Source organism: Elgaria multicarinata, chromosome 9 (genome assembly GCF_023053635.1).
Source record: "Elgaria multicarinata webbii isolate HBS135686 ecotype San Diego chromosome 9, rElgMul1.1.pri, whole genome shotgun sequence".
NCBI classification, from domain to species: Eukaryota; Metazoa; Chordata; class Lepidosauria; order Squamata; family Anguidae; genus Elgaria; species Elgaria multicarinata.
This window is the reverse complement of record NC_086179.1, coordinates 81,853,278-81,870,887: the sequence shown is the minus strand read 5'-3', so window position 1 is coordinate 81,870,887 and position 17,610 is coordinate 81,853,278. Positions and strand designations below refer to the sequence as shown.

The 17,610-nt window shown below is 41.4% G+C and overlaps 1 protein-coding gene across 1 annotated transcript in view; it reads left to right on the top strand.

Moving 5' to 3' along the window:
- Positions 1 to 17,610, top strand: part of MAGI2 (membrane associated guanylate kinase, WW and PDZ domain containing 2) — a 748,620-nt gene that overhangs the window by 707,607 nt on the left and 23,403 nt on the right. The window contains exon 21 of the mRNA XM_063134211.1: positions 10,856 to 10,994. Within this exon, the coding sequence (XP_062990281.1) occupies positions 10,856 to 10,994 (139 nt within the window). The remainder of the gene's footprint in view (positions 1 to 10,855; positions 10,995 to 17,610) is intronic.

The window sequence follows — 17,610 nt, the reverse complement described above, 5'->3', positions numbered from 1 at the left end:
CCTGGCTTCTCGTGAGTAACCACAAGGAGCTGGGCATGGGGCACAGAGCTCCTCAGGAGCTCTGTGCCCATCGGTGGTGGGGTGGGGAGAGCTGGGAATTTTTATTTTAAAAAAATACTTACATTTTGCGATCGAGCACTCATGCACTCCTTCTCCTTTAAAAACCAAAACCAAAATGGCCACGTGTAGACAAGGGCGACGCTCTCGTGATCATAAAATCATGAGATCGTTGCCCTCCAACCCCCTTGTCTAGACAGTCATAAGATTGAGCATAGCAGCCCCCGCTGGTAGAAGGCCCTGTCCACCAGGTTCAATTTTGGGCAGAATGTGCAGCGAGAGAATAAAACTGCCCCAACTCCATTGCCTCCCCCCCGCCGCCCGCTACGCAAGCTGACTAAGACTGACTTCCAAGTATTATCAGAAGCTCTAACATAAAATCAGCCAATGACTCCCATTTCATCATTTTATGCTTTGGTCCAACGTGATATTTGCAGGGGCACTTTTGAGAGAGAGGTGTACATGTTTCAAATGCGGCTCTTCCATACACAAATTTCCATTGCGACATTCCTAGGCCACTAGTAAAGAGTGACCAAGGACACAGCGTTAGAAGTCATGTGAAGGCTACAACTCTTGGTGGCACTTTCTAAGTAATGCCCAGACACATTGTAAGAAGCTGCAGAAATCTTACCATTTATTTAAGTTGCAATCGTAGGCAACGATTGGTTAGCCATGCTGGCTGGAGAATGCTGGGAGTTGTCGGACATTTTTCTGTTTAAACCTGCCTAGGATTGCGCCCTTAGTGTAGTGCCCATATGAAAAGGAGGACAGGGCTCCTGTATCTTTAACAGTTGCTTGGAAAAGGGAATTTCAGCAGGTGTCAGTTGTATATATGGAGAACCTAGTGAAATTCCCTCTTCATCACAACAGTTAAAGCTGCAGGAGCTATACTAGAGTCACCAGATTTAAAAGAGGACAGGGCACCTGCAGCTTTAACTGTTGTGATGAAGAGGGAATTTCACCAGGTTCCCCATATATACAAACAGCACCTGCTGAAATTCCCTTTTCAATACAACTGTTACAGGAGCCCTGTCCTCCTTTTCATATGGTCACCCTACCTTAGTGTCTTAGGGTTCAGAGTGTTTCATGTACATTATCCTTTTACAGTCTTGTGACCCTCCAACTGTTTTGCAATCTTGTGGCTCTCATCAACTTCCATCAGCTCTGGCAAGCATAGCCAATTGTGAAGAATCATGGGAGTTATAGGCCAAAACATCTGGACGACCACAAGTTGCGCACCCCTGCATTACGACAATCCTGTAAGATAGGGCAGTATTTTTACCTCCGTAATGTGGAGGTGGAGCCAAGGCTTGCTTCAAGCCACCCAGTAAGTTAATACATGTGGCAAAATTTGAGCTGAGTTGCTCCTGACTTGTTATACTACACCAGTTGCATATGACAGCAGCTTGCTGCTTTCTAAATATCCTTGCTGTTATGTGGACTACTGTCATTAGTTTATGACCTATAAAGCCCTATATGGCTCAGGTCCAGGTTATCTGAAAGACCGTATTCTCCCTTATGAGCCTGCCCGTGCTTTGAGATCTTCTGGAGAAGCCCTTCTTTCAGTCCCACCATCTTCACAGGTGCGCTTGGTGGGAACATGGGAGAGGGCCTTCTCGGTGGCTGCTCCAGGGGAAGCGAGACTGGCTCCCTCCTTGATGGGCTTTCGGAAGCAGGCGAAAACTTGTTTGTTCCAGCAGGCCTTTGGAGAATAATCTGGTCCTCCATCTATGTTAAGGACTTGTAAAATTGTTTATGTTTTAATATTGTATTCTTTTGGGAGTACATTTCTTTTCCTAGGTTTAAAATGTATATGTTTTAAATTTTGTAAGGCCGCCTTGAGGCCCACTATTGGGCAAAAGGTGGGATACAAATAAATATAATAATAATAATAATAATAATAATAATAATAATAATAATAATAATAAAGAACGTTTAATTAGGAAGCTACAATACATGTATAAACAGGAGATGTCACTTTCCATAAGGTAATTAGTCTCTTTCAAGAGGGTTTAATTATAAAATGCATTACGAAGACGGCAAACAGCAGTGCCCTTTGTGCACAATCATCGAGGGTTGTTTTTACCATAAAATTTCCCCACTTAACATAGGTTGAAAGCCCCCACGCATGCAATTACGTTCATTTCTGGTGCAGCAGGGAAGCGCTGCACCTGTAATGAGGTTCTGTTGTTGTTGTAGGCAGAGCCTTGTTCATTTGAGGACAGCACAGCGGGCAACTTGCTTAAAATTTGGCTACTGTAATTGCTTTGGGACGTCATACGCCAAGCATGCACATCGATGAAAAGCATTTACTAACCTGCTAAACACATCTAGTCACCTACATGTATCGCAAGCTGGCCCATGCTCCAATTAACTAGCTATCCTTCCCAGTGACCTCAGTATCCCTGATAGTTCAATTCCATGTCATAGGGCTCATCTTCACCAAGCAGGTAATCACTATGAAAGTGGTATATAAAAGGTAGGAGCCACACTACTGCTTTATAGTGGTATTGAAGTGCACTGACAACTGTTGGGGCCCATTGACACACACTATATACTGCTTTCATACCGCTTTCATAGTGTTATATCCTGCTTGGTGTAGATGTGTCATGGGCCCCAACAGTTGCCAGTGCACTTCAGTACCGCTATAAAGCAGTAGTGTAGATCCTGCCTTTTATGTACCACTTTCATACTGCTTTTATAGTGGATTATCCTGCTTGGTGTAGTTGAGCCCATAGATCTCATTTAAGTTACCAGTTTTCTCCCATGCATGTATTTGGCTACATCAATGCTCAAGTATTTGGAGTTCTACCAAATACCTTTACTACCCAGAAAAATCATTTAGGAGGAGCACAGAAGAGCAGGGTGGAACCACAAGACCCTCCTGGAATCCCAGTATGCCTCCCTGGCATCACCAAGATGGCCGTGCCCATTCCCCTGGCCCCACCCCCTTTCTGCCAACCACCAATCATTGGGTGGTTTCCCAAACTTTGTGAAGTTGTCCCCCATTCTAAATGATTGAAATGTCTCTCCTAAGGCTTAGTTCCTGACAATAAGAGCTTTTTGCATTTGCTCTCCTCCTTTTGCCTTTCACTCTGCGCACCACTGGAAAATGCTCCCGAGAGCGTCTTCAAAATTCAGTTTGGCCCTTGGGCTGAAAGAGGCTCCCCTATCCCTGTTTTAGAGGGTGGGGTCAGATTTGCATTAATGCCCAAATCTTTCCGTCAATATGCATCTGTGTGTTTTAATCTACATTGATATGCAACACAACATACCACACAGTCTTCAAGAGAACAATAATAACTATGCACCGCACATGATAAGATGTACAATGTCATTGCAGGATCTTTCTGTCTTGCATTGTATCTTTTTATTCTAAGGCCATAGCTAGACAGGGCAGGATCATCCTGTACATTCAAATGACACACAGGGCATCCTGGCAGCAGGGAGGGATGATCCCTCCCTTGGCCCGGGATATGGCCCTACAGTTGTAGCCCATTTTTTCCGCGCTCTCGGGATGATCCCAAGACCGCAGAACGTGTGGCCCAGCATCGCGGTTTGTCCCAGCTCCTCTTGAGTAACCACAAGGAGCCGGGCATGGGGCACAGAGCTCCTCAGGAGCTCTGTGCCCATCAGGGGTGGGGTGCGGTGAGCGGGGTGGTGGTGGATTTTTTTAAAAAACAAACTTACTATTTGCGCACGAGCGCTCATGCACTCCATCCCCTTTAACAAAAAAAAAACCCAAAGAGCGGGTGCGATGTCACACACCACGTGTGAACCAGGGTGACCATCTCACGATCATAAAATTATGAGATCGCCCCCTCTGACTCCCCTCATCTAGCTGAGGCCTAAGAACGCTTCCCGTGTTTCCCACATAGGGCTACAGTGCCAAATCCAAACCCCAGGAGGCCTGTTGCGTAAATGTGACTTAAGGGCATCCAAGAATCTAGAGTTCTGCAGGATCGACATAAACATGCTTGTCTGAGAAGACTTGATATGTCTAAAAGAAAAAGAAAAAATCAATAGACATTTCCTGATTTTATTTGGAGAAGTATGATGGGCAGGGTAGTAATGATTTGCCTACTAAATAGAAGGTTTTTTAAAGTATGTATAAACGTTGCATCTATCCGAGTCTCTTTATTTTAATTGTTTTTAAAAGCTTTACACTTTGTTTGTAATTAACCTATCAATAATAATGTCACTTAGAAGTTCCCTAGGAATATTATCTCCTCATTATTGTCACAAAACAGGCCGCCCAATTTCATAGCTCAGTTGTTCCAGTGCATGGCTGGTGAATCTGAATTAATCTGAACTGCAGTGACTCTTTCTTTTAAGCGATGCACTCCCCTGAATGCCTAAGTGTAACAGAAAAGAGTAATTAAGATGTAACATACAATTGCATCAAAGAAATGTAAATGATTTGTGAATATGACAGAGTACTTCATTCTGCTGAAACACTATATTTTATTTATATTCTATTGACTACAAGCAGCTACGCACATTATCCAATAGGCAAAGTTAGGTCTGGGCCGAAAGTTTGGCCAAGCCAAAATTTAGGGGCCAAAAGTCCTCCTGAAGACCAGGAGACAGGGTGAATATTCAGGAAAGGGAGTGGGACTTCAAATGAGGTTCAAGTGGATAGATTCTAAAAAACCTTAGTTTGTGTGATTTTGCCATTTTATATAACATAGTAAATAGGTTGTTTAAACTCTTGTTGTCTGGAGTGTCATTTACACCACGCCTAAGGCCTAAACCCCATGTTACTGAGAGGGGAAGATAAAAGGTAGAAACTTGCCATCTGGTGGAAGGAAGGGCTCTTAAAGAGGCAAAATATCTTTAAGGAACTGATCAAGGGGTCCAGGTAAAGGTGGAACGTTGACAGGGTAATTTTAAAATACAATTACAAGTTACTGCTCCTCTCAGCCTCTTCCTGGTATTCCCTTTCCCAATTACGTGTAGCCAGTGGGGTAGTGGATCCAGGACTCACAGGGGTGCAGCTCTGGCACACGTTTATTAGCCGGGGCGCTGACATCACCTGCCACCCTTCAAACGTCCCTGTTCCCGCAGTGCTCAGCTGCAATCCTCACAGTAGCTGCAGGAGAATACATTTCCCAGTATCAATACATTGTTCCTTCTAGCACTGGCACAGTGTCTGCACATATTCAGGACAAAACATGTGGAAAGCAGCTTTCAAAGGCATGGAACAGGCTGAGGTGAGTATTATCAGGCACCTGCCAAGGCCCTCAGCACAGCAAAGCCCCCTGGTCCCGCTGCTGCTCCTCCTCCTTATGGCCTGTTCACCTGCGCTCTCCAAGCATATAAGCAGCAAAACTACAAAAACCTAGAACTAGCACTGGCATAAAACACCACCACACAGAAGCCATTTTTGGTGGCTTCCACGGGTGGGCCGTAAGTATCGAACTGGCACAGAATAGTTCGCAATATTCACGGCAAGCACAAACGCTCTCACGCTCTTGTGGGAGACTGTACAAAAGCAGTTGTTTTTCAAACTAGGACAAGATCAATGGCCAGCAATAAAGCCTTCATATGGCTTTCTTGTGTTATAAACCTTTATTTATTTATTTATTTATTTATTTATTTATTTATTTATTTATTTGGTAAAAGAGCACCTTTACTACAAAAATGACTTATCTATGAGCCAGTACCCATAGTGAAAATTCTCTCTGTTCTGGCAGGGAAAACTGTCCTCACGTTGAGCTATTGCTCTAGTGTTGATAAATGTGTTTATTTAATCTGCTCAGCCGTGTGTCCTCCTCTCCAGCAGCTGTACCTTGTTTTAAAAGAATCCCACCTAAGTTATCTGTCATTCAGTGCGCCAGTGATCGACTGTCCCAGCAAAACAAATTGCCCCTTTCCTTTAGCTGGAAAATATTGACCAGCGGCCTGTTGTTCTATTGCTACCATGCTTCTTTGACTGATTCCACAGTCATTTGCATAGGTGGGTGATAACCCCTGTCCCATCAGTAGGCATCGAAACAGACAACAGTGGGGTTTAGGGAGCCATTGTGTGGCATTGTCCTTAACTGTTCAGCTTATTAGACAAATGAAGATACCCATTTTTCTTGGGGAAAGGCATCTGCATGTTTGTCAAGAGGGACAACATTGATGTTGCAGTCATGAATAAAGGGTATGCTTGCTTGTGGCATTAGGGGAGCAGTTTGTGACCTTGCTGGGAATGTATTGTGTTGTAGTAAAAAAGGAAAAAGGAGGGAGAGATTTCCATTTTAATGACAACTTTCTTCATTAAATGTTAAGAACCAGGTGGAATCCAGATAGATAGATACTATGATATAGATATAGGTGTGTGTGTGTGTGTGTGTGTGTGTGTGTGTTTCTGTATAGTATAGAGGGTGTGTGGGTGTGTTGCCACCTGTAGTGACATTAAGAATACAGGGACACCCAAGACTGTTTTTTTCTCCCATAAATAAATTATGGAAGAAATGAAAATTCAAAGCAGGGCTTGTTTGATTATGCAGGCACCCCACCCAAATCATTACAAGCAGAATCAAGGCAGGCACATCCCACTTTGAGCAGATCAATTGCCTCAGTTCTGCTTGGACGTGCCAGCCTTCCACCTGCTACCAAGTCCCCCACTTCCATGGGGAAAAAAACCACCTAGCAGACAGCAGAGGACTTTGTTGCTCTGCTTCAGGAAAAGGGACACCGACAGCACCTTTTGCTGCCTGATCGCCAGCAGCAATTGATCCAGTGAACAACTCTCACAGGCAGCGAGAACATTCGCTTCTGTCCAGTGATGCAACCTCACTGCCTTCCCCGAGGCGAGGGATGCAGGGAGTAGCGGATATCAGAGGGCTAGCATCAATTGGATCCTTCAAGCTTTCCTTTGAAATGTTTAAAAGGAAAAACTCTCAAGGCTTTTCAAAGGGTCAACAAATGCACAAAAGGCTGAATGATTTTTTTTAATATAATTTTATTAAACACTAAATAAAATACATCAACATAACATCACACACATAAACAAGTCATAATACATTATTTAACTGTTAGCATATAATTTTATCCATAAACATAATCAAAAAGAAAAGAAAGTGCCCCCCTTCCCTTTGGGATCATTCCTGATTCCAAAACCTTAAGACCTCTTCTGGAGGCGGTTTCCCACTTCCTTTGGAGAACACATATACCAGGAACTGTCTCCAAATCCCCTCAAATTCATTCGTTTTTGCTATACCTCTTCTTACTTTAATGTTACATGTCAATTTATCATTAATAGTAATATCCCACACTTCTTTGTACCATTCTTCAATAGAATAGTCTCCTTGAATCTTCCAGTTCCTTGATACAATTAATCTTGCCGCAGTCAGCAAATTGGTTATCAATTCTTTAGTTTCTTTGGTACACTTCACATCTCCATATAGAGATAGTAATGCCACTCTTGGTGTCTCATCAGTCTTTATTCCTACAATATCTTTAATCTCAATAAACACCATCTTCCATAATTTTTGAGGCTGAATGATTTTTAAAGGAGTGCCAGGTTGCTTAGGCAGGGCAGCTGAACCGTCTTCAGCTGCACCCCATTTGAAGAAACTATCAAGTGGGGGGGTGCATTCCAATCGTAAATGAGGCTACAGGCAAAAGGGCCAAAAACTCCAGTATATTTGATCTTAAAGCTTTTACTGCCAGCAACTAAGCCTTAGGGAAAGCATTTCTGCCTTTTAGAATGGGGAGAAAAACTGCACAAAAGGCAAATCTGCCCACAGCTCCTGAAACAAAATGGCTTGGCCTTTGCCAACTCTCATAGGGTAGAGTGACTGTGTGTAATTTATTTATTTATTTGTAGCAGCTCTGTACCGCTGATTATAATAGAATCTCTCAGTGGTTCACAACACTAGAGTACAATAATAAAACCCAACATTAAAACATACCACAAAAACATAGTATTAAAACATCTCCAACGACAATAAAAGAGCGGTAAAATGGGACAGCAGAATGGAGTGGCTTAGTTAATTTATTTAAAGCCCAGGGAAGGCCTGGGTGAACAAGTGTGTCTTCAGGAGATGTTCAAATAATGCTACATTTTCTGCCTCCTGAACTACACGAGGGGTTTTCCCGTCCGGGTACTTCATGATGACATTCCATCCAAATGACAAGAAAGATACAGTTCACACACACACACAGGGCATGGCTAGATGGGGCAATATCCCAGGGATCACCCCAGGGCATCCACATGACACGCAGGAGCAGGGAGGGATGATTCCTCCCTTTCCGCAGGATATCGCCCTACCCTTCCATCCCGCTTTTTCCCGTAGTCTCGGGATGATCCCAGGACCGCGGCACATGTGGCCCGCCATTGCGGTTTTCCTCCAGCTCCGCACATGGAGCTCCTCAGGAGCTCTGTGCCCATCGGGGGTGGGGTGGGGGGTGCGCAAGTTTTTTTTTTTTAAAAAAAATACCTCATGGTCATGCGCTCCTTTTCCTTTAAAAAAAAATCCAAAATGGCGGCCATGATGTCGCTGCCTCGTGTAGACGAGGGGGACGATCTCGCGATCATAAAATCGTGAGATCATCCCCCTCAACCCCCCTCGTCTAGCCATACCCACACACATATACACACACACTGTCAAAATAATGCGTGCTGTACTAATATATCAAGGAGTTTCTATTGCGGTAACAGTTATTATGCAATTGGTGGTTGGTTGCTGAGGTTTTGCTCATACTGGAAACATCACTGAATTACTTCATCTGCTGCATGATATTGCACTTCATCGCTTATCAAGTACAAAGATGAGATATCTTGCAATCAAATCACTTCTTTTGCATTTAGTCATAGGCCATTACAACAAAACTCTGAGGCCACCAGCAGGGAAGATTATTGAATACAGCACACATTAAAACGTTAGACCAAGAGATCGCCTGAACAATTAACAGCCCAATTTCTGTTAAATTTGCCCAATTAAATTTGTCGAATGTATTTCTTTTTCTTTCTTTTCTTTTTGCTGCCAGCACAACATGGGCTACTCATTGTGTATAAAATGTTACAATCAGTAGAAGCAGGAACTCTTCTGTATCACTAGTGGGAGATGAAACAACTGTGCTGAGTCTCAATAATGCTGTGTTGATGACAAATTGAACCCCCACTAAGGGATACTGAATTTGAAGGGATATCCTGACTAGTGATGATTTCACCCATTCATGTAAGGCCTTGTCAACTTCTCAGAACAGGCAAAAGGAACTACTTCTTCAAACAATGCACAGTGAAACAATGGGTTCAGCTGCCTCAAGATGTAGTGATGGCCTCTAACTTGGATGGCTTTAAAAGGTTATTAGACAAATTCATGGAGAATAAAGCTGCCAATGGCTACATAATACCTCCAGTATTGCAGGCAGTATGTCTCTGAGTACCAGTTCCTGGAGAACAAGAGTGTGTGGGTGCTATTGCATTCATGTTCTGCTTATGAGCTTCTCATAAAAATCTGGTTGGATACTGTGGGAACGGAAGGCTAGATCAGATAAACCTTAAGATCAGCTAAATGGCCTCCTGGGACTATACCTGCAGACTGCAGGATGTGGAGTTATTATTTTTAAAAAATAAATATATTAAAATGGATTGCATGTAGAGAACTAGCATCTCAATGGCAGAGCTAGTCTAGAATTTTTCTCTGATGGAGTTCCATACCATGGGAGTTGTAGTTTGTTTGGGGCTGTATGTGCATATGCGTTTGTGATTTGTCCATTAATAGGATGTCAGACTAATGTAGCCAAGATCCTCTCTGCTAAACTGAAAACAAGGGTTCACATTTTAAAAGGAAATGGCACTCAATCTGGCCAATGTTAAGCACTCTTCATGCTCATTGATTTCAACAGAAGAAAATTAAGTACATGCTTAACTCCCCCACTGAAATCCATGGGGTTAAAATCTGCTAATGTTGCTGAGGTTTTGCCCCTGTTGTTGTTGTTGTTATTGTTATTGAATAACTTGCCCGTGTATGTCAGAAGATCTAAATCCATGACCTGATAATGCCATAAACAGCCCTCAGATTAAACGCATCATCAGACGAGCATTTTATTGCACGCTCGTTACTGGCCACTCATGGTTTTTCGTGGGTCCGTTTGACAATGCCACTCACCTCCTGTGCATCTCCCACTCCTTCTGGTCTTTTCACCATTACCCTAGTAAATCCACATTTTTTTATTGAAATGAAACTTGCCGCCACTTCCTGCTATGTGCAGGAAAAGCAGCCCGATAAAAACACCCACTGAATGGGCCATGTGGTCGTTGCTACTTCCTGTTTCTTCCCTATGTGAAGAAAGAGGAAGCTGTTCATCGCTGTTGTGGGACAGCAGCAGGAGGCCAAAGCGATGGTAGGGAAACAGTTTCCCCCCTGTCTGATGACACTCTAAGAGTGAACTGGCCATGCTCCTTGGCAAACTGCCCCACTGCTGTAGTATACATGGATGAAACTACCTCTGAACATAGAAGCGATCCAACTTCTTCCACATCCTGTGCACTTCAACATTCCAAACAGCTGCTATGTATTCATGGCAGAATGGTTCTGTTCCTTGTGTCCAAAGTGTCTGTACGAGTGATAGTGCAAAGTAAACATGGCTTACGTGTCAAGGAGGCAAGGAGATGAGAATTTTTATTTGAATAGTAGCCCAAGGCAGGAGGAAACTTGTACATTGGGGTATCTGGGGCAATACATACATGTGAATACATACATACAATCTAGATGCATTAAAATGAATACATACATGTGTATATTTAAAGGTAAATGTTCCTTTGACCTTTCTCTAACTGCGTCTTTTTCCCCACCGGCAGGTGGGGGATCAAATAATTGAAATTAATGGAGAAACCACAAGGGACATGACACATGCCAGAGCAATAGAACTTATCAAATCCGGCGGCAGGAGAGTACGGTTGCTGTTGAAACGTGGAACCGGACAGGTCCCTGAATATGGTGGGTTTTCATTTTTTGTTATTATTATGATTATTAATAATCTGTGGCTCTGTTATGGTTGAAATTATATGTATTAGGTCCCATCCAACGTTGTGTGAGCAGACTTCTACTCAAGGCAACAGGACTTCCCCTTCCTCTCCCTCCCCCTACACCTTCTCCAGATCTGCTCTGGTGGGTCATCCAGGGGAGGGGGAATCCATTCCTCCAGTGGCATCCTTTGCGCTGGCGGACGGACACAATTGGATGCAACCCATTCGGTGCTGTGCATCAATTGCAAATATGCCAAATTAGTACGGTATCCCTATTGAGGCATATGCTGTCATGTTGACTTAAATGACTGTATGCCTTTTATACTTACCTGCAACAGAGGTGCACTTGCATTGCATTCAGCTATACTTACCCGCAAAGCCCCATCAGAGACAACGCTTGTAATCTGTAACAGGGGAAGAGGTGCTATTAACACCTAAGGAGCATCTCATGACTAATTTTTTACATTAAATTTGCATGAACAGAGTCGCATAAGCATGTTGAGGGGAAATATGTAATTCAATTTTTAGCCAAAATAAGAATCAAATATTTGCCAATATTTTCATTGCAAGTGATTTCAAGAGAGTATGTATTTTTTTCTGTTAATGATTATTTTGAGTTAGTTGGCATTTTTGCTGCTGTTTTAGCAGGTGTGTGTGTGTGTTACTGATTTTATCATGGTGGTTTTAATGAGCTGTTTGATTGAAAAAAATGTAAGCTGTTTTTGGAGCTTGATGAGGAGTAAAGGATGATTAGAGATGATGATGATGATGATGATGATGATGATGATGATAAATTATTTCACACTAAAAACACCCCTATTCATAAAGCCATAGTAAAAGCAGATAAAAATTACACCCCACTCAACCTAGTACAACAAAATGAAGACCAAATACAACCACTCACACTAACAGAGAAAAAAGAAGAATGGGCACAAAAAGCACTACATGGGAAGCATTACAACATAATACAGAACCCACAAATAAAGAACAATTGTATGAATGACTTAGGAAGGGCGAGCTATTTCCGGAAACAAAAGGATTCCTAATAGCCATACAGGATCAAGTTATAGCAACTAAGAACTACCAAAAATACATCATAAAAGCTAAGTGTAACAACAGATTAATGTAGGAAATGTCATCAGTCCCAAGAAACAATAAACCATGTTACAGGAGGATGTAACATTCTGGCAGGAATGGACTATGCAGACACAATACAGCTGCAAAAATAATTCACCAATAATTGGCCATCAAATTCAACATTATCCAACAGCCTACACCAGAACTTTCCAAACTTTTCATGTTGGTGACACACTTTTTAGACATGCATCATTTCGCGACACAATAATTCAGTTTTACTAGCAAACCGAAGGTTAAACTAACCCCTTATAAGAGATACAGACACATACATAAATTGTAATAACGAAATGTATGGGGACACAACATATCTCATGAAAACCTTTCATTTATATGTTTAAAAATATATGATTTGCAAGATAATAACATACATTTCCAAGACTTTTCACATTGAACCAATTTGGCGAGCTGCGATCGAGCAGCAGGTGAGACGGTGTTCTGTCAAAAAACTGGACCCATGGAATTTCTTGAATGTGTCACTTCTGGTGCAGCCACGTCACCGTAAGTGATGCAGAATCAGCTGTTTCGACCCTATTATGCATACTGTGCATGCGCAGTACCTGTATGATCCCTCGACCGTGGTGTGCATACACAGATACGACGGAAGGGGAATATACTAGTGCACCATACTAATCGGCACCTTTGTTGTGTAAAAATGCATGCAAGTTGGTATTTCTTATTTCACATAGACTCAGAGGTTTCTCGTTACATTCGCGTGACACACCTACACACTGCAGCTGACACACTAACGTGTCACGACACACAGTTTGGAAAGCTCTGGCCTACACCATACTATACATACTTACACAAAACTATCTTGAAAAATGCATACCATAAAATATACTGGGATAGAACAATTCATATGGACATAACAATACTTTGCAACAGACCAGATATAACAGTTATAGACAAAAAAGAAAAAAAACACTTACCTCATTGACATAGCAATACCTAATTACGGAAATGTTGTGGAAAAGAGAGGAAATATATCCCACTGGCTATGGAAGTTAAAGAATTATGGCAACATGAAAAAGTTGCAATTATTCCGTTAGTCACATCAGTCACATAAAAAAAAAAATTAGAGAAAACCTTCAGAAAGTGGGCCTACCAAACTATATCCACACCAACAGCCAGAAAGCGGCCATACTTAAAATATGTTCACTAGCCAGGAAATTTCTGAATCAGTAAAAGATAGCATAACTTGGCAAAGCCCATCATGTTCTAGAAAAACTGCCACAAGCAAGAAAAGAGAGATGATGATGATGATGATGATGATGATGATGATATAACCATCAAGAAGTCAATTTCAGTTTTAGTTTTTCAATGTGAGTGTATGGGGATAAAAATACCCACTTGAAACTTGGGAGCTTTTTGTTATGTCATATATGGGACATGATCCATCCCATATGTGTGTCCCCTTCTGTGTATAGTTCTGTGCACATGGAAGGGATAAACATAGATGTTCTTTACATTATTTCTCAACACTTTTAATTTAGGGAATATTCTCAAGGTGCAACTATGAAAACAGAAACCTGTTCTGAACAAAAACAAGTTGTTTTTGTTTTTGCAGAACTGTAGCAAAACCTTATGATCACACTCTTTTTGTGCTTATTATGTAGGGGGGAAAGGAGACTAAATAATTATCATTAAAATCTTTTAAAGACATCTAATATTCATTTACTTCTAAACAACATTAAGAGAGATAATTGCAAGTGTTGACTAGGGAACATGACTGTAACTGTCTCATTGTTAATGTATTATGCAAAAGGCGGTGATGTATGTAACACCTTCAGTGGCCATTTACATTATGTGTCCAATTGGTCATAGACCTGTGAAATTCTGAATTCCCAAACCAGTTTGCAATTTCATGGGTCTATCAGGCCATAGCTGGACCTAAGGTTTATCCCAGGATCGTCCCGGGTTCGTCCCTGCCTGAGCGCTGGATGCCCTGTGTGGCACTTAGATGAACAGGTTTGACCCCAGGACAATCCTGGGATAAACCTTAGGTCTAACTACAGCCTCAGTGAGTTAAACCTCTCTGCATTTTCTCTGGTATTTATACCACTTTGCAAAAAGAAAAGAAAGAGTACATTTTGAATTGGATCTAGGACCTTTCATGATCAATATCCAGACTCTTCTGAAAAAATAATCTCCTACAAAAAAGATTTCATGACTTCCCTAAAAAGCTTGTAGGGCCATAATTGAATTGCTCCGTGGTAGGCTGCAACACTTCCTCAGTGCTTCCCCCCACTGCCCCAATCCACTATTCTAAAAGACCCTGATTCACCTACATATGGCTAGGTAGTACATTAAATATTTTTCCAGGTAGAAGACATTTATAAGAAGGAGGTGAAGGGAAAAACTGGGGAGGGAAAATTTGCTGAGAGCAACAAACCTGGGCAAAACTGTCTGCCGTGACAGTAGGTGGAGTGTAAAAAATGAAAGATGTATGTCAGGGTAGTCCATTTTATTGTACATAATTATAGGTTTTTACAATTTTATCAAAGAGCACAAAAAATTAAACAAATCAATTCATCATATGCACAATGTACAGCAATAGCTTTTAGAAGCTTTACTCTAAACTTTTTGTCAGTAATAGCAAACAAATTTCCTCGATTAGTTATATAAGGATCCCTACCAGCATGTAATTTATACATTTGCTCAGGCAGGTTTCTATCAGGCATTTCTTTTAACAAATGTTTTTTTTTTAAAAAAAAAAAATCTTCTCCCTGTATGATGTATAACATGCCCCACATACGCAAAGATTTTGAGATACAGGAATATTTGCATACATCCCATCCAATGTTTTGGGATAGTTAAAATAAATAAATAAATGCCTGGCATCTTTGTGAATCCCTGAAGAAATACATGCTAAGAGTTGCACTAGATATGGGCACTGGCATGGGTTAAATTGAGTTTCTCAGTTCAAGTTCTTTAGTGGAGGAAGCAGTTCCTCACATGCATCTCTGTTGTATGCATGGAATACCCAATAGCCTGGTTCACATATTGTGCTAACCCATGGTTTATTTAACCCATGATTTGTCGCCCTACCCAGGATATGTCTGGCAAGTGATAGAACAAACCCTGGGTTGTTTTTCCCCCTTTCTTCACTCACTCTCTCCCTGTATCCCAAATGCTTTTGCACTGCTATAATACTGGCATGTAGAATGGCTGAGGTTGTTTTTTTTACCAGTCTAAATAGAACTAACATTGGATACAAGCCTTTTGAAGTGAAATGTTAAGTGCATACTGTATGTGGTGTCATGCCCAGGACCAGGACCCCCGAGAGACTGAAGTCTCCAGTGACAGTGACTCTGGGCAGGCACCAGTACCATTCCCTGTCCTTCTGAACTGGGGTCCACAGCCTCAGACTTAATGTCCTATTCACATGACCCCAGGATGTGCCACTGCCCCCTGACTCTGAGGAGTGGACCTTGAGTTCCTCTAGTCCCCTGACAGGCTCCTCCAACCTTCACTCCCCAGGAGATGTTGTAAACCACCCAGAGAGCTTCGGCTGTGTTGCGGTATATAAATGTAATAAAATAAATAAATAAATAAATAAATAAACAAACATCTGCAGGGAAAGGCCGCTAGCCCTTTGCAGCGCCTGACGGGTTGGGAGCTTCAGAAGGACTCTACTGCCCTGACTATAAAACTCTACCTGTTCCTCCTAGTCACTGTTGGAGCAAATGGTCAGTTCTCTAGCTTTCTGGATTGCTGTCCATGGTCCTGAAACTAATCTTGTCCCAAATGTGAGCCAGCTGCATTTCTCATGTTGTGCCTGCTTGCCTGAGCTATTGCTGAGAGCAGATTTCCTGATAGAGCAGGACATATAGGCTATATGATGTTAGAACTGATTTGTTGATTTGTTTGTTTGTTTGTTTGTTTTTAACATTTTTATACTGCCTAACTTGCTAAAATGTCATCAAGGGGGATAACAATTTAAAAAATAAACCTTAACAGAATTCAAAGAACATTAAAAATAGTAAAACGTTTAAACAACTACATAATTTAAAGGACTAGATAAAACGATGTCGTCACACCCTTATTTAATTTTTAACATGTTTGTACCGTCTAATTTTTTTCAAACAGCCATCAAGGTGGAGAAAAACATTTTAAAAAAAAACAACAACACCCAAACCTTAACATAATAATAAAAAACCCATTAAAAACAGTACAACATTAAAACAATTGCATAATTTAAAAGTCTAGATATTTTAAAACTCTGCCTTCATCCCCTTTCTAAAAGCCAAGAGAGTGGCATCCAATCATAGTTCTTGTGTAAGAGCATTGTATAGTTTGGAGATGACAGATTTGGGGCATGTGTGAAAGCCCTTTCATACATGCCCCAACAAACAGGTTTCTGTGGGTAATAGTGTGCTCAAGATGGCCCCTCCTACAGATATTAATAACTGCACAGGTTCATAATGAGATGTCCACGTAACTATTCCAGGGACAATGCCAGGATTCTAAGTTCATGAAAAATCCTGCTCATGGATTCATCCCTTGAAAAGCTGCCTAGAGAAACAATCCAGATGTAACTTTCCCTACATGCATTTGTTCATGGGAGCATTTTTAAAGTTGCACCTTGATTTCCAAACTTGATATGAAAGTGGTGCTCTCTGAAATTCCTTTGGGATTATGGGCTGAAAAGGACATTTTATGTAAACAGAGCACGACAAATGTAATCTTTATGTCGTCTCTGGGGGTGCAGAATCTGTGTAGAAAGAAATAAAAGATTACCAAGGCAGAGAGGGGGAATAAAACACCTAAATCTGAGCATCCCCCATTGTTCATGAATTTGATCAGGATATCTCTTTGGGAGAAAGAGGGATGATTAATGCTCTGAGGGTAGAGTTGCCTTCACAGAAGGATGCACCAGCTAATAGCTGGATGTTGCATATCCACCCCAAATCTCACAAGCTTCACAATTGAGGATAATATTGGCTAGAGGAACAAAAATCTTCACAAGGAAGAATGAACATTCTCCTCCAGGTCAAAAAAACAAACAAAAAGAAAGCCACTGACATTATAATAAATTGCTTCAAAACAAATAACTAGAGGAATGGCAAGGCATCTTTAAGCATATGAACTACTAGGCTAACTGTATATATGCACATATATATATATATATATATATATATATATATATATATCCAATTCATGTGATTTTCCCCCTCTAAAGGAGGGAATTTGGCAAATTGAGTGTACGTGTCTGCAGATATATGCAGGCAGATTCTGCAAACACCATAGATTAATAGCACATACCTGGAGAAAGGTGCACATGAGATTCCAGTGATGCTCAGTGCATAGAGGATCCCCTGGTCAGTGTGTGAGCTGGCCCTTAGATCTAAAACAAAACCCCAAATGCCTAAGCCATCTCACTTGGCAGCCCACAAGGATCCTTTCAGTATTTATTTATTTATTTTTTAAAAAAATGGGAATAAGCTCTA